The sequence below is a fragment of the Hyperolius riggenbachi genome, chromosome 8, assembly GCF_040937935.1.
Source record: "Hyperolius riggenbachi isolate aHypRig1 chromosome 8, aHypRig1.pri, whole genome shotgun sequence".
Classification (NCBI taxonomy): domain Eukaryota; kingdom Metazoa; phylum Chordata; class Amphibia; order Anura; family Hyperoliidae; genus Hyperolius; species Hyperolius riggenbachi.
This window is the reverse complement of record NC_090653.1, coordinates 192,296,819-192,320,090: the sequence shown is the minus strand read 5'-3', so window position 1 is coordinate 192,320,090 and position 23,272 is coordinate 192,296,819. Positions and strand designations below refer to the sequence as shown.

General features: G+C 48.9%; 2 protein-coding genes across 5 annotated transcripts in view; both read right to left on the bottom strand.

Annotated features, from left to right (window-relative positions):
* LOC137527526 (BTB/POZ domain-containing protein KCTD12-like) overlaps positions 1-23,272 on the bottom strand; it is an 820,305-nt gene that overhangs the window by 65,379 nt on the left and 731,654 nt on the right. The gene's annotated exons all lie outside the window — the stretch shown is intronic.
* Positions 9,808-23,010, bottom strand: LOC137528406 (uncharacterized). The gene is made up of 4 exons (XM_068249697.1): positions 22,966-23,010; positions 20,299-20,485; positions 17,100-17,303; positions 9,808-10,104 (listed from the first exon to the last, which is right to left on the bottom strand). Exons 1-4 carry the CDS (start codon positions 23,008-23,010, stop codon positions 9,908-9,910), a joined length of 633 nt encoding a protein of 210 aa, XP_068105798.1. The 3' UTR covers positions 9,808-9,907.

Here is a 23,272-nt window from a genome sequence, read left to right as displayed (position 1 = left end):
CACGCTTTGTGAGACACAACAACCCAGGCCTTGCATGAGGGCAAGAAGCGTGCGGATAGCATGCTTTGTACCGCCATGCAGTCATAAATGTAATAAAGATAAGTGGTTCAATAAACAGGGACCACGCGGCAACGCTAACCCAGCAGCAGCAGACGTGATGGAACAGGAGCAGGCGCAGGAGGAGAAGGCCACGCTTTGTGAGACACAACAACCCAGGCCTTGCATGAGGGCAAGAAGCGTGCGGATAGCATGCTTTGTACCGCCATGCAGTCATAAATGTAATAAAGATAAGTGGTTCAATAAACAGGGACCACGCGGCAACGCTAACCCAGCAGCAGCAGACGTGATGGAACAGGAGCAGGCGCAGGAGGAGAAGGCCACGCTTTGTGAGACACAACAACCCAGGCCTTGCATGTGGACAAAAAGCGTGCGGATATAGCAGCAATGCTTTTTGCCGCCATGCAGTCATAAATGTAATACAGATGAGAGGTTCAATAAACAGGGCCCGGAAACGCAACACCATCCCAGATGTTCATTGGTCATGTTACTTGGTTGGGGTCCTGGAGTGTTGCGTAGTCATTTCCAATCCAGGATTGATTCATTTTAATTTGAGTCAGACGGTCTGCATTTTCTGTAGAGAGGCGGATACGCCGATCTGTGACGATGCCTCCGGCAGCACTGAAACAGCGTTCCGACATAACGCTGGCTGCCGGGCAAGCCAGCACCTCTATTGCGTACATTGCCAGTTCGTGCCAGGTGTCTAGCTTCGATACCCAATAGTTGAAGGGTGCAGATGGATGGTTCGACACAGCTACGCCATCTGACATGTAGTCCTTGACCATCTTCTCCAGGCGATCGGTGTTGGAGGTGGATCTGCACGCTTGCTGTTCAGTGGGCTGCGGCTGCATGGGTGTCAGAAAATTTTCCCACTCCAAGGACACTGCCGATACCATTCCCTTTTGGGTACTAGCTGCGGCTTGCGTTGTTTGCTGCCCTCCTGGTCGTCCTGGGTTTGCGGAAGTCAGTCTGTCTGCGTACAACTGGCTAGAGGAGGGGGAGGATGTCAATCTCCTCTCTAAAGTCTCCACAAGGGCCTGCTGGTATTCTTCCATTTTGACCTGTCTGACTCTTTCTTCAAGCAGTTTTGGAACATTGTGTTTGTACCGTGGATCCAGAAGGGTATAAACCCAGTAATTGGTGTTGTCCAGAATGCGCACAATGCGTGGGTCACGTTCAATGCAGTCTAGCATGAATTGAGCCATGTGTGCCAGAGTCCTACCAGAATCCTCATCATCCTCTTGTGAGCGTTGTGATAGTTGTTGTGATGCATCATAGTCGTCACCTTCCTCCTGGTCTGCTTCTGCTGACCATTCGCGTTGAATTGTGGAAGTCCAACGTGCACCGCTCTGGCCCTCGTCAGTGGTGGCATGAAATTCCTGCTCCAACTCCAGCTGTTCCTCCTCCTCTTCTTCGTCATAGCTGCTGGGGCCAGCGTTCCCTGAGGCGGATGGCCTGATGTTGGTACCATCACGCTGATCGTTTTCTCCTTCAGATTCCCCCAGTTGCATCATGACAGCTGTTTCCTTGATTTTTAACATCGACCTCTTCAGTAAACACAGCAGTGGTATGGTAATGCTGACTGAAGAGTTGTCACTGCTCACAAGCAACGTGGATTGCTCAAAATTTTGGAGGACTTGGCAGAGGTCCAACATGTTGGCCCAATCGGATCCACAGAAGCTTGGCAGCTGGCCGGATGCGCCTCGGTACTGCGCCGTCATGTACTGGACCACTGCACTCTTCTGCTCGCAAAAGCGGGCTAGCATGTGCAGCGTAGAATTCCAGCGCGTAGGGACATCACACAGCAAGCGATGGTGGGGGAGATTGAAGCGCTCCTGCATCTTGGCGAGTGCCCCCGAAGCAGTACTGGAATTTCTACAATGTTTGGACACTCGACGCACCTTCAACAGCAGATCGGGCACGCCTGGGTATGTCCTCAGGAACCGCTGAACTACTAGGTTCATCACGTGCGCCAGGCAAGGGATGTGTGTCAGCTTAGCCAACCTTAAAGCGCGAATGAGATTACTCCCATTATCACACACAACCATGCCCGGTTTCAGGTCCAGCGGTGCCAGCCACAAATCCGTCTGTTCCTTTATTCCCCTCCAAATTTCCTCCCCTGTGTGCTGCTTATCCCCAAGGCAGATTAGCTTCAGCAACGCTTGCTGACGCATGCCAACAGCTGTGCTGCACTGCTTCCACGATCCTACTGCTGCTGGGTTAGCGTTTCCGGATGAGGTACAGCTTTGAGATGCGTTGGAGGAGAAGGAGTCAGAGAGGTAGGTGCTGCTGTTATCCAGTGGGAGGGACGGCGGTGCAGCTGTTTGTGGCGTGGGCAACACCCGTGCCGTAGCAGGTGAGGAATCGCTGCCAGGCTCCACAAGGTTCACCCAGTGCGCGGTAAGGGAGATGTATCGACCCTGGCCGAACGCACTCGTCCAGGTGTCAGTGGTGAGGTGAACCTTGCAGGCAACGGCATTCTTCAAGCTTCGGGTTATTTTGCTGACCACGTGCTCATGCAACTCAGGCACTGCAGAGCGTGCAAAGTGGTAGCGGCTGGGAACCACGTAACGTGGGATGGCCACTGACATCATGCCCTTGAAGCTGTTTGTCTCCACCAATCGATATGGCAGCATTTCGCAGGCCAGAAGCTTGGCTATGCTGGCTGTTACTGCCACGGCCCGGGGGTCATTTGCTGGCAATTTCCTCTTGCGCTCAAACATCTCCGACACAGACAACTGAACCGTAGCGCTGCACACGGAAGGGCTGTTGGTTGTTGTGTTTGATGAACACTGGGAGACCTCAAGAGCACTACTCCGGAAAGTGACAGTGTCAGCGTCGTCTGATGTTTGTGAATGTTGTGAACCACGCAATGGCTGGGCTACTGCTGCTGCTGAGGCGGGTCTGGTGAACCCAAGGGAGGCAGTGTTGTTTCTGGTACCCTGTCCTGACGCGTTTGCCCAAAGAGTGGGATGTTTGGATAGCATGTGACGGCTCATGCTGGTGGTGGAGAGGTTGTTAATATTTTTCCCCCTGCTCAGGCGGGTCTTGCACACCTTGCAAATCGCCATGGTAACATCCTCAGTGCAGTCTTCAAAGAAAGCCCAGACTTTGGAGCACCTGCCTCCTTGCTGGCGATTTCTGTTTGCTCCTCTTTTGCCTCTCACTTGAACTTCCACGCTTGTGGTGCCTGAAATTGCGCGCCGCCTACCTTGTGGCACAAGGCGAACTCGTGCAGCAGTGTGTTCTTCAACAGACTCATCTGTGCTGCTGCTACGACGGCGATGTTCTCGTTCACAAACAAAATCTGGGTCTCTGTCCACATTGTCCATACCCTCCTCTTCCATCTCCTCAAACTCGTCATATGTCATTGTGGGCCACCGCCGTGGAGTAGAGCTCCCCACAACAACCTCTGCGCAGCACACTCCAACGTCGTCTTCCAGATCTTGTCGGCCGACCTCCTGCAATTGCAACCCCTCCTGCCCAAATTGCTCTGGGATTTGGGTTTCCGAGTCCTCTTCGGACTCGCCTTGTATTTCAGTGCGCGGTGCATTTCCCACAGTTAACGGTTGTGAATCCAGGCACAACATTTCTGGCTGTTCCTCCATTGACCTTTGAAAGGTGGAAGTTTGTTGGGCTGGGAATAGCTCCTGCGAATACCCCATTGTGTCCTGAGGTAATTCATCGGACTGGTTATCTGGCAGTTGTGTGCGTGGTGTCGCTGCCGGTTGTGTCAGCTTTGTGCCCACTGGCTCCTTGTAACTGGCTGAGGACTCGGACCTCGTGCGTGATGTGCTGGTGCTGCTTAACCCACTGCTGGACGCTTGAGAGGTCATCCAAGTAATTATCTGGTCCTGTTCTTTTGGATTTGTGAGGGTTGTTGTCCTGGACAACATGGGCGGTATTGAGTGGGTTTTCTTGGGTGCTCCCCTGTGGCCTGTACGTGAACCGTCAGGGGAAACACCTCTTCCCTTGCCCCTCCCTCTTTCACCGGATTTCTTCCTCATTTCACTTATCCTTACAGTACACGCTGACTGGCAGCAGTACAGTGGCAGTACAGAAATGCTATACAGTACCACTATTCCCAGCAGCGACACAGAGCACAATGCTATACAGTGACGGGTGAGCGGTGTACCACTATTCCCAGCAGACACAGAACAGTACACAGAATGCTATATAGTGTGGCTGAACGAGCGGTGTACCACTATTCCCAGCAGACACAGAACAGTACACAGAATGCTATATAGTGTGGCTGAACGAGCGGTGTACTACTGTTCCCAGCAGACACAGAACAGTACACAGAATGCTATATAGTGTGGCTGAACGAGCGGTGTACTACTGTTCCCAGCAGACACAGAACAGTACACAGAATGCTATATAGTGTGGCTGAACGAGCGGTGTACCACTATTCCCAGCAGACACAGAACAGTACACAGAATGCTATATAGTGTGGCTGAACGAGCGGTGTACTACTGTTCCCAGCAGACACAGAACAGTACACAGAATGCTATATAGTGTGGCTGAACGAGCGGTGTACTACTGTTCCCAGCAGACACAGAACAGTACACAGAATGCTATATAGTGTGGCTGAACGAGCGGTGTACTACTGTTCCCAGCAGACACAGAACAGTACACAGAATGCTATATAGTGTGGCTGAACGAGCGGTGTACTACTGTTCCCAGCAGACACAGAACAGTACACAGAATGCTATATAGTGTGGCTGAACGAGCGGTGTACTACTGTTCCCAGCAGCGACACACAATGACTGGGGGGGACCCTGGCTAGCGTGGCTGGAGCGCGAACTACCCTGCCTGCCTACCCAAAGCTAAACCCACAGACAAATGGCGGAGATATGACGTGGTTCGGGTATTTATTTACCCGAACCACGTGACAGTTCGGCCAATCAGAGCGCGTTCGGGTCCGAACCACGTGACCCGTTCGGCCAATCACAGCGCTAGCCGAACGTTCGGGGAACGTTCGGCCATGCGCTCTTAGTTCGGCCATATGGCCGAACGGTTTGGCCGAGCACCGTCAGGTGTTCGGCCGAACTCGAACATCACCCGAACAGGGTGATGTTCTGCAGAACCCGAACAGTGGCGAACACTGTTCGCCCAACACTAGTCCTGGATTGATGGTGAATACTCAGCCCCTGCCCTCAGAGACAGAAACTGAATGAGATCGCTTTCAACTCCCTCTGATATACCTATGTGTCTATAAGATAACATTAAATATTTAATGTTCAGTTGTGTTCCCAACATTATTGTGCACTGCACAATTTGATTCAAAGGTACAGCAGTCTTCCCACTTTTATGGAGCTCTATGGTTAACCCCCCCCCCCCCCCCCCCAAAAAAAAAACCCTTTTATTGATATCGTTGCTCACACCGTTACAGTGCACTGCACAATTTCATTTTTTTCTGCTCCTGCTGCAAAAGTTTTTCAGTGTTCCTACCCTCATGGAGCACTGCTATGTCCTGCTATGTTTACTGGTGTCCTGCTATGTTGCTGCTGTTTTGTTTATTGGTCTTCCACCTTTCCGGTGACTTTGCCTACTACCTGCCACCAAAATGTCTTGGGCTGACTGAGGGTGATGGTCAACTTTCTGTGTGACTGAGCCACTGCTCCTCTCAGGGCCACAAGCTAGGACTTTGCCTACTACCTGCCACCAAAATGGCTTGGGCTTACTGAGGGTGATGGTCAACTTACTATATGACTGAGCCGCTGCTCCTCTCAGGGCCACAAGCTAGGACTTTGCCTACTACCTGCCACCAAAATGGCTTGGGCTTACTGAGGGTGATGGTCAACTTACTATATGACTGAGCCGCTGCTCCTCTCAGGGCCACAAGCTAGGACTTTGCCTACTACCTGCCACCAAAATGGCTTGGGCTTACTGAGGGTGATGGTCAACTTACTATATGACTGAGCCGCTGCTCCTCTCAGGGCCACAAGCTAGGACTTTGCCTACTACCTGCCACCAAAATGGCTTGGGCTTACTGAGGGTGATGGTCAACTTACTATATGACTGAGCCGCTGCTCCTCTCAGGGCCACAAGCTAGGACTTTGCCTACTACCTGCCACCAAAATGGCTTGGGCTTACTGAGGGTGATGGTCAACTTACTATATGACTGAGCCGCTGCTCCTCTCAGGGCCACAAGCTAGGACTTTGCCTACTACCTGCCACCAAAATGGCTTGGTCTTACTGAGGGTGATGGTCAACTTACTATATGACTGAGTCGCTGCTTCTCTCAGGGCCACAAGCTAGGACTTTGCCTACTACCTGCCACCAAAATGGCTTGGGCTTACTGAGGGTGATGGTCAACTTACTATATGACTGAGCCGCTGCTCCTCTCAGGGCCACAAGCTAGGACTTTGCCTACTACCTGCCACCAAAAAGGCTTCTGCTGACTTAAAAAAAAAAAACTCACCTTTTTCTTGTTCAGTTTCTTGATGTCCCCACCGTTAGGGTGCATCGCACTTTTTTAAATAATTTACCACCTTCTTTTGATTATAGATAGTAGTGTTCCCACTGTCAGGGAGCACACCGGAAAAAAAATACATTACTACTCACCTGTTCCTGTTGAGTTGTTTGGGTGTCCCCACCGTTAGGGTACTCCACACTTTTTATTATAATGTACCACCTTCTTTTGATTATAGATAGCAGTGTTCCCACTGTCATGGAGCACTCCACAAAAAAAAAAAAAAAAAAAAAAAAAAATCACCTGTTCCTGTTCAATTTCTTGGGTGTCCCCACCGTTAGGGTGCTCCACACTTTTTATTATAATGTACCACCTTCTTTTGATTATAGATTGCAGTGTTCCCACTGTCAGGGAGCACTCCACAAAAAAAAAAAAAAAAAAAAAAATTACCTGTTCCTGTTCAATTTCTTGGGTGTCCCCACCGTTAGGGTACTCCACACTTTTTATTATAATGTACCACCTTCTTTTGATTATAGATAGCAGTGTTCCCACTGTCAGGGAGCACTCCACAAAAAAAAAAAAAAAAAAATCACCTGTTCCTGTTCAATTTCTCAGGTGTCCCCACCGTTAGGGTACTCCACACTTTTTATTATAATGTACCACCTTCTTTTGATTATAGATAGCAGTGTTCCCACTGTCAGGGAGCACTCCACAAAAAAAAAAAAAAAAAAAAAAAAAAAATCACCTGTTCCTGTTCAATTTCTTGGGTGTCCCCACCGTTAGGGTGCTCCACACTTTTTATTATAATGTACCACCTTCTTTTGATTATAGATAGCAGTGTTCCCACTGTCATGGAGCACTCCACAAAAAAATAAAATAAAAAAAAAATCACCTGTTCCTGTTCAATTTCTTGGGTGTCCCCACCGTTAGGGTGCTCCACGCTTTTTATTATAATGTACCACCTTCTTTTGATTATAGATAGCAGTGTTCCCACTGTCAGGGAGCACTCCACAAAAAAAAAAAAAAAAAAATCACCTGTTCCTGTTCAATTTCTTGGGTGTCCCCACCGTTAGGGTACTCCACACTTTTTATTATAATGTACCACCTTCTTTTGATTATAGATAGCAGTGTTCCCACTGTCATGGAGCACTCCACAAAAAAAAAAAAAAATCACCTGTTCCTGTTCAATTTCTTGGGTGTCCCCACCGTTAGGGTGCTCCACACTTTTTATTATAATGTACCACCTTCTTTTGATTATAGATAGCAGTGTTCCCACTGTCATGGAGCACTCCCAAAAAAAAATAAATAAACTGAAACTGAATTTCTGGGGGGAGGGTGGAAGGGGTTCAGGTCTGGTTACCTATTATTTACTGGGGGGAGGGTGGAAGGGGTTCAGGTCTGGTTACCTATGAATTAGTGGGGGGGGTGGAAGGGGTTCAGGTATGGTTACCTATGATTTACAGGGGGGAGGGTGAAAGGGGTTCAGGTCTGGTTATCTATGAATTTCTGGGGGGAGGGTGGAAGGGGTTTAGGTATGGTTACCTATGAATTTCTGGGGGGAGGGTGGAAGGGGTTCAGGTCTGGTTACCTATGAATATCTGGTCTGGTTACCTATGAATTTCTGGGGGGAGGGTGGAAGGGGTTCAGGTATGGTTACCTATGAATTTCTGGGGGGAGGGTGGAAGGGGTTCAGGTATGGTTACCTATGAATTTCTGGGGGGAGGGTGGAAGGGGTTCAGGTCTGGTTACCTATGAATTAGTGGGGGGTGGAAGGGGTTCAGGTATGGTTACCTATGATTTACAGGGGGGAGGGTGGAAGGGGTTCAGGTCTGGTTATCTATGAATTTCTGGGGGGAGGGTGGAAGGGGTTCAGGTATGGTTACCTATGAATTTCTGGGGGGAGGGTGGAAGGGGTTCAGGTCTGGTTACCTATGAATTAGTGGGGGGGGGGGGGGGGTGGAAGGGGTTCAGGTATGGTTACCTATGATTTACAGGGTGGTGGGTGGAAGGGGTTCAGGTATGGTTACCTATGAATTTCTTGGGGGAAGGGGAGAGGTCTGGCTACCTATGAATTACTGGGAGAGAGGGGGGCAGGTCTGGCTATGTATATTTAACTGGAGGGAGAGGTCTGGCTCCCTGTATTTCTATGCATATCAGATATACTGTACATGCATACAGATATATTATCATATATATATATATATATATATATATATATATATATATATATATATATATATATATATATATATATATATATATATATATATCCCCAATATCCCCCACCAGCTGGGATCACCTGATGCCGTATTCATGTCCTTTGCTTGAACCGGCAGCTTGAACCGGTTGCTTGAACCGCCAGCAGAAAGAACACACACCTACGCCAAAATTCTCACTGAACCTCCATCAACATCTTGCAGCCCTCCTGAAACTCCTAGTGGCTTTCTGCCATCCTCCTTGCATGGAAGCCGGCGCGTTACCTGACCTGCCTAGAGTCAAGTGATACGCCTGCTGCCGTGCACAGAGGACGTCGGAAAACCACTAGGAGCATGCTAGGAGCTTCAGAAAGGCTACAAAACGTTGCTGGAGGCTTGGTAAGTATTTTAAAGCCTGCAAACCAGTCCAACCCCCCCCCCCCAAAAAAAAATGTATACCCAGGTGTATATGAAGAGTATACACTCCCTCTCTTAATCCCTGTCCATCCCGGTATGCCCGCTCACAATGCTATTGAAATCATAGCTCCTACAGAAAGTAGAGCTGCAACCTGAAAAATGATGTCTGCGTGTCCTTACAGCGCATGCGCAGGCTTTGTCTCCTCTAATTATTTACGACTCTCTGCAGCGCATCATAGTTCCGTGCACTATGACACGGGCCACGCAGAAGGGAGGAAGAAATTAGAGGAGACTGAGCCGGCGCATGCGCTGTAAAAGAGAACTAAAAAGCAATGAATAATTGCTACATATACTCTTCACACTGTAAATTTTTCACACTGGTGCTTTGTGTTGGACATTGAAGATCTAAAAAATGAAGGGATTGCATCACAAGCAATGTGACACATACAACTAAGCATTCTGCATAAAAATATGTTTCAGAAATGCATTGTACTAACAATGTCATTGCATTTCTTTTGCGATTATTTAGTCCAACACAATGTGTCAGTGTCAGAGATCGTACAACAAAAGAGAAGAAACGTATACTTGTTTATGAAAAACATTTATTTTTTTGGGTTTGCAATGTCACGTGTATATATATATATTTTTTTTGTTTTGCAACTGGCAAATTTTTTTTTTTTTAGTAAAAAAATAATGGAAAAAAAAAAAAATCTTTAAAGGGGAACTTCAGCATAAACAAACATACTGTCATTAAAGAGGAACTCCAGTGAAAATAATGTAATAAAAAAAGCGCTTCATTTTTACAATAATTATGTATAAAATATTAGGCATCACGCCTGCCCCCGGTGCCCATTAATTGGGCATTTATCTCGTCCTGCCGGGCCGATTTTTCCCGCAGCTCCAGGACCTGCTGCTGTAGGAGATTGAACTCCCGGACCGGCACTCCTGTCTCATGCCTCCTCACCCTTGCCTTCAGCCTCCTTAGTTCCCGTCTCACTAGTAAGTGAGTGGAAAGTGGAACTGTGGAAAGAATAGGGAAAATAGGTTAACCTGATTGATACAATGATTATACATTTTACATGTAAACAAAAAAAAAGAAAAGAAACTTGTAATGTAAAGCTTATACAATAACATTTAGGGCCCTGTTCCACCATAGAAGTAATGCGAAGGTGGCCACCTCGCTGCATCACTTCCGCATCTCCCAATGCAGAAGTGATTACAGGAGATGGGACGCAGATGCAGCCCTGCGAGAATCTGCAGCATGCTGAAGATTCTTGGATCAGTCTACACCGCTCCGCAGAACCTGAACGCAATAGAAACTATACCATTACCGTGCAATGGTCTCAGGACACCCGCGGTGTGCCATATCGTACCACATGTAATGGAAATGGACCTGACTGTAGTTAACCTAATATGAGATATTACTTATACAGTGAAAGCAGTAGAGTTTTGTACCGTGTTAGCCATCAGAAAAAAGCAAGACATTTTTGATCAGGATGATACCATTTATTGGCTAACTTAAAGGGAACCTAAACTGAGAAGGATACGGAGGTTTCCTTTTAAAATAATACCAGTTGCCTGGCTCTCCAGCTGCTCCTGTGTCTCTAATACTTTCAGCCACATCCCCTCAACAAGCATGCAGATCAGGTGCTCTGACTGAAGTCAGACTGGATTAGCTGCTTGTTTCAGGTATGTGATTCAGCCACTACTGATCTCTTTGGCTGCAGCAGGACTGCCAGGCAACTGGTATGGTTTAAAAGTAAATACCCATATCCCTCTCAGTGTAGGTTGCCTTTAAAAGACTAAGAGCATGCAAGCTTTCAACTGTAGAGCCTTCTTCGGGCTTAAATCCTGAATGTTTACAAACAGATGGAATGGACAGCTATATACATGCAACATCCCAAGGGGATACATTTTTTTAAACAGAGCAGAGTTAGTTAGCTGAGATAAACAGAGCAGAGTTAATTAGCTGAGATAACACATTTGTTTACACAGTACTCTCAGCTAACTAACTCTGCTCTGTTTCCCCTAGGGCAGGGATGTCAAACCGGTCCTACGAGGGCCGAGATCCTCACAAATTTTTGGCACAGCTCAAATAAATTGATGGGTCTGCATCAGGATAGGTGTGTTCCATCAGGTACAACACATTCAGTGGCGTACCTAGGGTATTTGGCACCCGGTGCTGGTTATCCACAGTCACCCCCCCCCCCCCCCCCCGGGCTGTGGAGTCGGTACAAAAATCTTCCGACTCCTCAGTTTATGAAACCACGACTCCAACTCCGACTCCGGGTACCCAAAATAGCTTCAACTCCGACTCCTTAGGGCTGGTTCAGACGGACGTTTGGAGGCGTTGCGTTTGCTGGCGTCGCGTTCAGCAGCGTTCGTGTGCGTTTGGATGCGGTCGCGTTTTTTCTTCCCCTAGGGGGACATTAGCCGTCGCGGTTAACCTCCCCTGGAAGCTACATGTAGCTTCCAGGGGCTCCTTGAACGCCAGGGAAAATCGGGACCCGAACGCTGCGTTCGTGCAAACGCGCTTGAAAGCTTGGTACAAACGCTCCCATACACTTGAATGGGAGCGTTTAACACCAAGCCCCGAACGCTGGCAGTAAACGCTCTGCAAACGTCCGTCTGAACCAGCCCTTAGTCTTAATACTTAACAGGGCTGTGGATTTTGTACCAAAATCACCCGACTCCTCAGTTTATGAAATCAACGACTCTGACTCCAACTCCAGGTGCCCAAAATTGCCCAGACTCCGACTCTTCGACTCAGACTCCACAGCCCTGCCCCCCCGTAATTGGGGCTACGTTGCGCAAAAAATGTGTGTGGTCATATACCAAAATGTGGGTGTGGTCACGGGTGGAGACTAGTTTACATGAACTTAGCAATGGTGGGACATTAGATTAGGACAGTGGTGGCGAAAAGTCACTTATCTATCGCAAAGTGCCAACAGCAATTTAAACTAAATACAAACATTTTAACTCATACATGAACATTATGGAAAATCCAAGTTGAAAATAAACTGTGAAGATAAACAATTTCATCCATCCTACTCCTGAAAAATGTATTTTTTTTTTTTTAAAACCCCCCCAGTTTTATTTTCTGTTTTAAAAAGCTAAAAAAAAAAAAAAAAAAAAAAAAAGTAGGTTTAAAGGAGTTATCCGGGCAGTTTTAATAAAATGAACGCCCCAAGCTCCCAGGACCTCCCTCGCCGCATCTCTGCTCTCAGCCGTTCGCCGGAGGCTAAGAACTACTACCACCTGCGCAGTCCGCTCCGGCCCACGTGGCGGTGATTGACAGCGCCGATCGGGCAGGCGCAGTACAGAGCAACCTCCAGGTCGCTCTGACATCATCGCCGGGGACCGGGTCGGAGCTCCGGCGAACGGCTGAGAGCAGAGATGCGGCGAGGGAGGTCCTGGGAGCTTGGGGCTGGAGGAAGCCCCCGGTTAATTTTATTAAAACTGCCCGGATAACTCCTTTAGGGCTGGAACCTACAGGAGCGCTTTTGGCAGCGTTTTGGCAGCACTGCGATACGCTAGCAGTTTGCCAAAACGATGGGCTAATGTTAATGGATGGGGCAACTTCCACAGGAGCGTTTGCGTTTCTCAGAAACGCAAACGCAGGACATGCAGCATTTTGGGAGCGTTAGCGCTTCAATGTAAAGTATTGAACCGCTAGCGGAAACGCTCAGCAAAACCTAAACTGAGCGGTTTTGCTAGCGTTTTGCGGTTCAGCACACTGTAACAAAATGAAAAATAATTCACAGGACCAATCAGGATCAAAACGCAAAACGCTAGGCACCCGCTGGGGAAAAAAATACAATGTTGCAAAACACGACCAAAAACGCGCATGAATCCGCTTGCAAACCGCTCAGACAAAACGCTAGCGGTTGCGTTTTGCGTTTGCGGTTTTCAGTGGGTTCCAGGCCTCAATGCTATTGTCTCATATGAGGTTGATTCCGCTTTTCCCATAGTCTCGCAGTTAGCAATCATGAGGCCCCCAACAAGACAAATTCAGCAATCTTGAGGCCCCCAACAAATCATGAGGCCCCCAACAAGACAAATTCAGCAATCTTGAGGCCCCCAACAAGTCAAATTCAGCAATCATGAGGCCCCCAATAAATTATGAGTCCCCCAACAAGACAAATTCAGCAATCATGAGGCCCCCAGCAAGACAAATTCAGCAATCTTGAGGCCCACAACAAATCATGAGGCCCCCAAAAAGACAAATCCAGTAACCATGAGGCCACCAACAAGACAAATTCAGCAGTCATGAGGCACATAAATAGACAGCATTTCAAATAAATAGGCAAAATGCCCCATTAATATGGTAGACACCTCTCACCTGGCTTCTGAATTCTCCTCTACTGGCTGCTGTGCCTGGCTGGCAATACTATTTTTGTCTGGATTGGCGATGATGTGTGAGCTGAAAGGCCTGGCAGTGATGCTGTGGCCTGACTGGCGGTGATGCTGTGGCTGGGCTGGCTGGCGGTGATGCTGTGGCTGGACTGGCTGGTTGAAGTAAATGCTGGCCTGACTGGTGGTGATGCTGTGGCCTTTTTGCCAGTGATTCTGGGCTGGTTGGCTGGTGGTTATGTTGGGCTGGCTGGCCTAGATAGTTTAGGTAGTGAGAGGTGCCCCACAGTTTAGGTAGTGCCAGGAGCCCCCCAGTTTAAGTAGTTACAGGAGCCCCCCAGCTCAATTAGTGACTGGAGCCCCCCAGTTCAGTTAGTGACAGGTACCCCCCAGTTTAGGTAGTGACAGGTACCCCCCAGTTTAGGTAGTGACAGGTGCCCCCCAGTTCAGCTAGTGACAGGTGCCCCCCAGTTTAGCTAGTGACTGGTGCCCCCCAGTTCAGCTAGTGACTGGTGCCCCCCAGTTTGTGTAGTGACATGAACCCCCAGTTTAGATAGTGACAGGAACAGGAAAAGTTGTGACTGGGCACACCATCTTTGGTAGGGTGCTTGGTATTGTGGTATAGGCAAACCACCAAAGTATAAGTCCAGAATTCAAATATACCAGCACTCCAGCTTTCTCAAAGAATCACGCTATTTTATTGAGCTAACATATCCACAGAAATGACCGACAATTGTTTCGGGGCCTCGCAGGGTCCCCCTTTCTCAAGGCGTGTGTGGTTACCAATATCAATAAAAGAGCGTGATTCTTTGAGAAAGCTGGAGTGCTGGTATATTTGAATTCTAGATAGTGACAGGGACCCCCAGTTTAGATAGCGACAGGGACCCCCAGTTTAGACAGCGACCCCCCAGGTTAGACAGCGACCCCCCCAGGTTAGACAGCGACCCCCCCAGGTTAGACAGCGACCCCCCCAGGTTAGACAGCGACCCCCCAGGTTAGATAGTGACAGGGACCCCCCAGGTTAGATAGTGACAGGGACCCCCCAGGTTACATAGTGACAGTGACCCCCAGGTTAGATAGTGACAGCGACCCCCAGGTTAGATAGTGACAGCGACCCCCGGGTTAGATAGTGACAGGAAACCCCAGGTTAGGTAGTGACAGCGACCCCCCAGGTTAGATAGTGACAGCGACCCCCAGGTTAGATAGTGACAGGGACCCCCCAGGTTAGATAGTGACAGCGACCCCCAGTTAGATAGTGACAGGGATCCCCCAGGTTAGATAGTGACAGCGACCCCCAGGTTAGATAGTGACAGCGACCCCCCCAGGTTAGATAGTGACAGGGACCCCCCCAGGTTAGATAGTGACAGGGACCCCCCAGGTTAGATAGTGACAGCGACCCCCGGTTAGATAGTGACAGGGACCCCCCAGGTTAGATAGTGACAGGGACCCCCCAGGTTAGATAGTGACAGCGACCCCCGGTTAGATAGTGACAGCGACCCCCCAGGTTAGATAGTGACAGCGACCCCCCAGGTTAGATAGTGACAGGGACCCCCCAGGTTAGTGACAGCGACCCCCAGGTTAGTGACAGCGACCCCCGGTTAGATAGTGACAGGGACCCCCCAGGTTAGATAGTGACAGGGACCCCCCAGGTTAGATAGTGACAGGGACCCCCCAGGTTAGATAGTGACAGGGACCCCCCAGGTAGATAGTGACAGGGACCCCCAGGTTAGTGACAGCGACCCCAGGTTAGATAGTGACAGGGACCCCCCAGGTTAGATAGTGACAGCGACCCCCAGGTTAGTGACAGCAACCCCCGGTTAGGCAGTGACAGGGACCCCCCAGGTTAGGCAGTGACAGGGACCCCCCAGGTTAGGCAGTGACAGGGACCCCCCAGGTTAGGCAGTGACAGGGACCCCCCAGGTTAGTGACAGCGACCCCCAGGTTAGTGACAGCGACCCCCGTTTAGATAGTGACAGGGACCCCCCAGGTTAGATAGTGACAGCGATCCCCCAGGTTAGTGAAAGGGACCCCCCAGGTTAGATAGTGACAGGGACCCCCCAGGTTAGATAGTGACAGCGACCCCCCAGGTTAGATAGTGACAGCGACCCCCCAGGTTAGATAGTGACAGCGACGGCAACCCCCCAGGTTAGATAGTGACAGCGACCCCCAGGTTAGTTAGTGACAGCGACCCCCAGTTAGATAGTGACAGGGACCCCCGAGGTTAGATAGTGACTGGGACCCCCCAGGTTAGATAGTGACAGCGACCCCCCAGGTTAGATAGTGACAGCGACCCCCCAGGTTAGATAGTGACAGCGACCCCCAGTTAGATAGTGACAGGGACCCCCCAGGTTAGATAGTGACAGCGACCCCCAGGTTATTTAGTGACTGCGACCCCCGGTTAGATAGTGACAGGGACCCCCCCCGGTTAGATAGTGACAGCGACCCCCAGGTTAGATAATGACAGCGACCCCCAGGTTAGATAGTGACAGTGACCCCCAGGTTAGTTAGTGACTGGGACCCCCCCAGGTTAGATAGTGACAGGGACCCCCCCAGGTTAGATAGTGACAGGGACCCCCCCAGGTTAGATAGTGACAGCGACCCCCAGGTTAGTGACAGAGACCCCCCAGGTTAGATAGTGACAGGGACCCCCCAGGTTAGATAGTGACAGGGACACCCCAGGTTAGATAGTGACAGGGACACCCCAGGTTAGATAGTGACAGGGACCCCCCACTGCCCCAGGTAAGATAGTGACAGCGACCCCCAGTTAGTGACAGGGACCCCCTAGGTTAGATAGTAATAGGGATCCCCCCCAGGTTAGATAGTGACAGATGCCCTTCACTCGTTGTGCAAATTTGGGATTTTACACCCCCCGTGGCCGTCCCCGCTGACAACCTACCCCCCCCCCCTCACCTCACCTCACAGGCCTTCCCCGGTGACAGGCAGGAGCAGCCCAGCTTCAGACCTCAGTATCAGCCGGCGACCAGTATGCGGGCGCACCGAACTCAGTGAACACCACGCCGTATATGCGGAAGTGATGTCACTTCCGCATATCAGTGCGGTGTCCGCTGGGTCCTAGCGCCCGCATACTGGTCGCCGGCTGGTCGGAGGTCTGAAGCTGGGCTGCTCCTGAGTCCTGCCTGTCACCGGGGAAGGCCCCGGGGGGGGGAACACACATAGGTTGTCAGCGGGGACGGCCACGGGGGGTGTAAAATCCCAAATTTGCACAACATGTGCACTGACTGCAGCGGCAGGGGCGGCAACACAGGACTCCGGGTGTCACCCCCTAAGCATCAAGACACCCGGTGCGGGCCGCCCCTGCCGCTTGACGGTAGGAACGCCACTGAACACATTCCTCTCTTTCTCAGTCCATCCTAAACATTGGCATGGATCGGGCCCTCCAGGACTGGAGTTTGACACGTGTCCTAACTAAGGCATCTTAATGACATGTATGTGTGTGTAAAAAAAAATTATGTATCCCCTTGGGATGTTGCATGTATATAGCTGTCCATTCCATCTGTTTGTAAGCATTCAGGATTTAAGCCCGAAGAAGGCTCTAGTCTACAGTCGAAAGCTTGCATGCTCTTTTAAGTTTTTTGAAGTTAGCCAATAAATGGTATCATCCTGATCCAAAACCTATTAATTATACAATGCAATATTTTTACCAGTTTGGAGGCTTCCAGCAAATCGCCTGGCCACTCGCTGGCTGCGATACGAGGGGCCTGGGGAGGAAGACCGGGAGGTGCTAGGTCCAGGGGCATCTCCTTCCTGCAGGTCCTGGGGCTGCGCAGCAGACGGTGGGGTCCTGCCCTGTCTGGGGGCACGTCCTGGGCCTTGCTGTGCAGGTGGGGGATGAGAAGCAGATCCAGCTGTAATAAAGAATAATAAATAATATAATGAGAACGAAATATGTAATGAAATAGGTAAAAAGTATTAAGTTTTTACTCAAACTCATTATTTTTTTTAATTGCTGGTGTATCCAACTGCTGGCAGTCTCTCTCACATCACCTCGTCCCTGCGATCAGGCTGCAGCCCGAGCCTCCGTTCCCCGCTCTGCAGCCAGCCCCGTGATGCAGAATATCCGAATCTCGGCTTGATGATGTCATCAAGCCCAGACCCAGTTAAGGGCATCACCGGGCTGCGTGTAGAGCGGGGAACGGAGGCTCAGGCTGCAGCCTGATCGCAGGAACGAGGTGAGGTGAGAGAGACGGCTTGCGATCTACCCACAAAGGGGGCTGCCTGAATGGGGGGGGGGATATCTGACTATCCATACTGGGGGATTGAGGACCCCTGGTGAGGGGTGGGGTGAGGTGTTAAAATGTGCAGCTGGGGTGACTAATAAAATAATGTGGATACATATACCCATTTTGGATTTAAAAAAAATATACTGGGTGCAGATCTGGCTATAATGGGGGGGGGGGGGGGGGGGGGAACTAATCCTGAGTGCACACACTAATCCAGAGGGCACATCTGGCTATAATTGCACTGGTCCATAAGGGGGAAACAAGGTCTGGATGTGAAGTGTTTAAACACAGAAAAAAGAAAAATTCTAATACCGTTTATTTCTTTATTGGACATGAAAGAATATGACTCTTAAAGTGAATGGGTACCACTTTAAAAATAAAAAAGTCAGATACTCACCTAAGGAGAGGGAAGGCTCGGTCCTAATGAGCCTTCCCTCTCCTCTCCCAGTGCCCGGTCCCGCGCAGGATCCCCCGTAGCAGTATTCGACCAGTTCGGTCAAATACTGCCACTTCCACCGCCGAAGGGAGGTTTCGGAAGCCTTCGGGAGCAATCGGGCTCCCGAAGATGGGCCAATCCATACTACGCATGCGCACTCTGACGCATTCGCGCATGCGTAGTATGGAGTATGGAGTACTCCTGAAAACCTCCGAATTCCCTGCGTTGGCAGATGCAAACGGGGGAGCCAGCACAGCACCGAGGGCACCGGGAGAGGAGAGGGAAGGCTCATTAGGACCGAGCCTTCCCTCTCCTTAGGTGAGTATCTGACTTTTTTATTGTAAAACTGGTACCCATTCGCTTTAAATACAGTAAAATATAAATAGGATAGGATATAAAGAGCGCTCCTGAACGTAGACTGGGGCAATGGTTCATCTTTAGTAGGAATAAGCCCCTGCGCACACAGCAAATATATCAAAGGAGTGGCTTTGAGACAACTCTGTGTATGTATGCCCTTGAGTTGAGAGGCCAAGCAAGAGCATAGGCATCAATAAAATTTAATAACTCTGGAGAGATCTTAAAATGGCTATGCACCACAGCCGGATCATCCACAAGTCAAACCTTGGCAGTTGCCAAGGTCATGGAGAGGACCAAAGAGCCTGATGGACGATAGCACCTATCAAATCCTTGTAAAAATACCAGGTGATCAACAGTGGTTATCAAGTTGCATTCCACAAAGTATGATATAAGGCCCTTTTTTCCACTAGCTGCGTTTTTGGTAAAAATGCAAAACGCATGCGTTTTTCCAAATTCAATAGTGCAGGTGCATGTCTGCGCAATTACGATGCGTTTTGTATTTTTTCTTTTTCAATCAATACAACACTTTTCAGCCACAGTAAAAAAGCAAAGCAAACACATAAAAAACTCACTAAAGCATTTACATCAAAATATCTAGATGCATTGCACAAATAACGTGTTTACGTTTGTGTTTTGCAGTGGAAAGGGCACATACTCTTAGGGCTGGAACCCACAGGAGCGCTTTTGGCAGCGTTTTGGCAGCACTGCGATACGCTAGCAGTTTGCCAAAACGCTGGGCTAATGTTAATGGATGGGGCAACTTCCACAGGAGCGTTTGCGTTTCTCAGAAACGCAAACGCAGGACATGCAGCATTTTGGGAGCGTTAGCGCTTCAATGTAAAGTATTGAACCGCTAGCGGAAACGCTCAGCAAAACCTAAACTGAGCGGTTTTGCTAGCGTTTTGCGGTTCAGCACACTGTAACAAAATTAAAAATAATTCACAGGACCAATCAGGATAAAAACGCAAAACGCAAAACGCTAGGCACCCGCTGGGGAAAAAAATACAATGTTGCAAAACACAACCCAAAACGCGCATGAATCCGCTTGCAAACCGCTCAGACAAAACGCTAGCGGTTGCGTTTTGCGTTTGCGTTTTCCAGTGGGTTCCAGGCCTTAGGGCTTAAGCCCACTAGAACCCACTAGAGCGCTTTTATGCGCGTTTTGAGTGTTTTGTGCACCGCTAGCGATCCCGCAAAATGTTCTGGTAATGTTAATGGGTGGCCCAAATTCCACTACAGCGGTCGCAGTTTTCTATGTTCGATTTCGGGTGCGTTACCGCTTCCAATAGAAAATGTTGGAGTGCTGCTGGAACCGTTTACCTTTTTTAAAGCGCTGGACAAAAAATGCATTTATGATTCCCACAATGCTTTTTTTGTCCAGAAAATAATTAAAAAAAAAAAAAAAACCCACCCAATCAGAACACTAATCGATAATCGCAAAACGCTGTAGACGCTAGGAACTCCCATACAAAAACCGCAAACCGTGCAAAAACCGCTAACGCAAACCGCTAAACAACCGCTTGCAAAATGCTCCAAAAAAACAAAACACTTAGCAAATACTGCACAAATATCATCACTATGCCCACACAGGAGGCAGGAGCACAAAAAATAATTTAGGTAACCCATTTTAGAATTATTCCATAACGAAAACAAAATGTGGAAAAAGTGATGAGCTCATCTGTGAATATTAAACGGATAATTTTTCCGTATATAGTACTACACAACTCTATTATAATATTCACTGCACAAGGTATTTTTATAGTATAATTAGATACAATATAAAAAACCCAAGATACACATACATAAACTAGTAGTTTGCTGACTTACATGACAGGGCTTCCTCAATGCTCTTGACGAGCTCTTTGTCCCTCCTTTTCAGGTCGCTCCACATCATCTGGACCTGCTTCACCCTCAAGTTCCTGCTGAATTGGGTCCTCAGCAGTAACTGGACCCTCCTCACCACCCGCTTTTTGTACTTCCCCACCACCAGGTCATATCGGCCTCTTGTAAATTCCTGAAAAAAAATTGACAGTATTCATGAGCACTGTATGGATTATACATTTTTTAATTAGGATTAACTTTACTTAGATCATAATGTTTCAACATTATAAAAATGATATAAGTATCACCCTACTTTATCTGGTCCCCCATCCTTTGGCCAAATGTAATTTCCACCCATAGGCTATCATTCATTAAAGTGTGGTCGGTAACAAAATCCGTGCGGGAAAGTACCGCTTTCGGTATTTTAGACTTCTGGTGGTCATTCATACAAATGTTGCCAGTTGCGATATACTGTAAGTGCGGTGATTCCCCGAAAAAGCCTGGTGGTAGGCTTGCGGAAACAGAGAAGCTGCCCGAGTCCCTCCGTGCGCTGCTCTCTCTGCTGCTGCTTGGGAGGTCTGTGTCCCATTCAGTTACATGTATTCCACATGCTTATCGCTACTTCCTAGGGAGCGATAATCCCCGTCCGCATAACGCTTGGTCTAATCTTTATGAATTGACATTTTGTTACCTTTTTTTAGATAATCACCGCACAAGGCGGTAATTTATCGCTGTGCTCGGGAATGACAGCTTTTGATGCGGAAACAGCCTTTATATGAATGCACATTTTGCTAAGTGCTCGGTAAAGTCAGCTGTTTTCAGAATTTGCGCATGCAGGAATGCTTGAGGCTAATTTCACACCAGGACGTTGCGTTAGAGGGGGCGTTAAGGTCGCATAACGTTCCCCTAACTCAACGCCTGGTGGTGCTGGATCTGGACGTCAGAGTGAGCCGCGTTGTGCAGCTCACTCTGGCGTCAGTGATGCCGTGATGCGCACTCTTGTGCGCATGCGGCATCACGTGGTCCCGCCGGCCAATCGCCGCACAGAGCGGATGCTCCAGGAAGTAAACACTGCACGTCACAACGCGCAGTGCATATTAATTAGCCATGTGCCTGGATGCTCTCCGCTCCTCCCCAACATTACTGAGCATGTGCAAGCAGTCTAACGCGGCTTAGCCGCATCTAAAGTACTGCATGCAGTACGTTGTCTTGTGACGCAGCGTTACAATGTAACGCAACGTCCGCACTGTGAACAGCCCCATTGATTTTTCATTACTGTGCGGTGGGCTGCGTTACAGGCTGCTCTAACGTGCGCCTGTAACGTCCCACTGTGAAACCAGCCTTATGAATGATAGCCAATGTGATTGGTAAATATTGTGAATTTGTGTTCGTGAACATGTTAAAGGACTTCCGAGGCCAAAAAGAAGAAAATGACACTATACCTTTTTAATATCTGAATCCACGGAGGACGTCCAGCGCGTCCTCCGCACCGTACCGCCGTCATTGCAGCCCTTTTCGTTCCCCCATGGCTCGGCCCGACCCCACTGAACGGGTCGCATGTATTCCACAAGTAAGATGGCCGCCACCTTGAGCCGCGGCTGCGCAGTACGCTTTGCCGCGAGTGCAATTGCGCAGCCTTTAGCCCGCCTCCCACCGCATACTGGGTACGGGAGGCGGGCTAAAGGCTGCACAGTCGCACTCGCGGCAAAGCGTACTGCGCAGCCGCGGCTCAAGGCGGCGGCCATCTTACTTGTGGAATACATGCGACCCGTTCAGTGGGGTCGGGCCGAGCCATGGGGGAACGAAATGGGCTGCAATGACGGCGGTACAGTGCGGAGGACGCGCTGGACATCCTCCGTGGATTCAGATATTAAAAAGGTATAGTGTCATTTTTTTCTTTTTGGCCCCGGAAGTCCTTTAACAAAATGTCCGTTCATGAGCAGATGAAAATATTGGAGTGCTGCTGAAACCGTTTACCGTTATTAAAGCGCTGAACAAAAAATGCATTTATGATTCCCACAATGCATTTTTTGTCCAGAAAAAAAAAAAAAAAAATTCAGAACACTAATCAATAATCACAAAACACTGTAGACACTAGGAACTCCCATACAAAAAAACGCAAACCGTGCAAAAAACGCTAACGTAAACCACTAAACAACCGCTTGCAAAATGCTCCAAAAAAAACAAGACGCTAGCGTCTGCGGGAGCGTTTTGCGATTTTTAGTGGGTTCCTAGACTTACTGTTCAGGCGTGCAATGAGTGTAACGTAAGTTTACTGTACTATTACAATATAATATCACTAACATTTAGCAAAATACAGTGTGAATGTGTCTCTACTATTAAAGGGACTCAGCCGCGACACTCAGCCAAGTGTCGCCCCCACACTTGCTGGTATAGGAAGAGGCACGTCATTACGTCAGCCGATACGCGTCATGACGGCGGCCGGCATGACAGTCCTGCGCATGCGCAGTAAACCCACGTATGCGCAGGACTGTCACGTCATGACACGTAGCTCGCAGTCCCTTTAACAGTAGTGGTACAAGCAAAGTTACAGTGACAAATAAAATAAAAAACCCTCTGCAACACCTATGATACACTTTTTAAAGTAAAATATAAATAAATGCATAGAAACAATACCAAATAAATGCATTTTGTTCAAAATACATTGCTTACCTCAATCACCATCCTTTTCAACTCGGGTGGGTTTTTTGGAGGCATTCTGGATGTGCCCTGGACTCCCTGCAGGCTGCAATAAAAGTCTGTGTGGTGTCCAGGTCTTCCCCACGAGTCTCTGTCTTTTTTTTACAGCTTCCTGTTGATTTTTACGCATTAACCAATCACAGCCTATGAAGCTGAGCGTGCCCGGAGCGCATACGTACGCGTACGTACTGACGCATTTACGCAATAGCTACCATAGCGATAGGCGGCTATTGCGTACACGCTCGTCCGCATGCGTCAAAACGTACGCGTAGGTGGTAAT

What these genes read in the sequence shown, in the direction of transcription:
- LOC137528406 (XM_068249697.1), bottom strand. Translation starts at nt 23,010, where the DNA reads ATGCCTCCAAAAAACCCACCCGAGTTGAAAAGGATGGTGATTGAG. An exon ending in TGAAAAGGATGGTGATTGAG is followed by an intron (nt 20,486 to 22,965) that starts GTAAGCAATGTA and finishes ATTTTTTTTCAG; the next exon opens with GAATTTACAAGAGGCCGATA. An exon ending in TGCTGGAAGCCTCCAAACTG is followed by an intron (nt 10,105 to 17,099) that starts GTAAAAATATTG and finishes TTCTTTCCACAG; the next exon opens with TTCCACTTTCCACTCACTTA.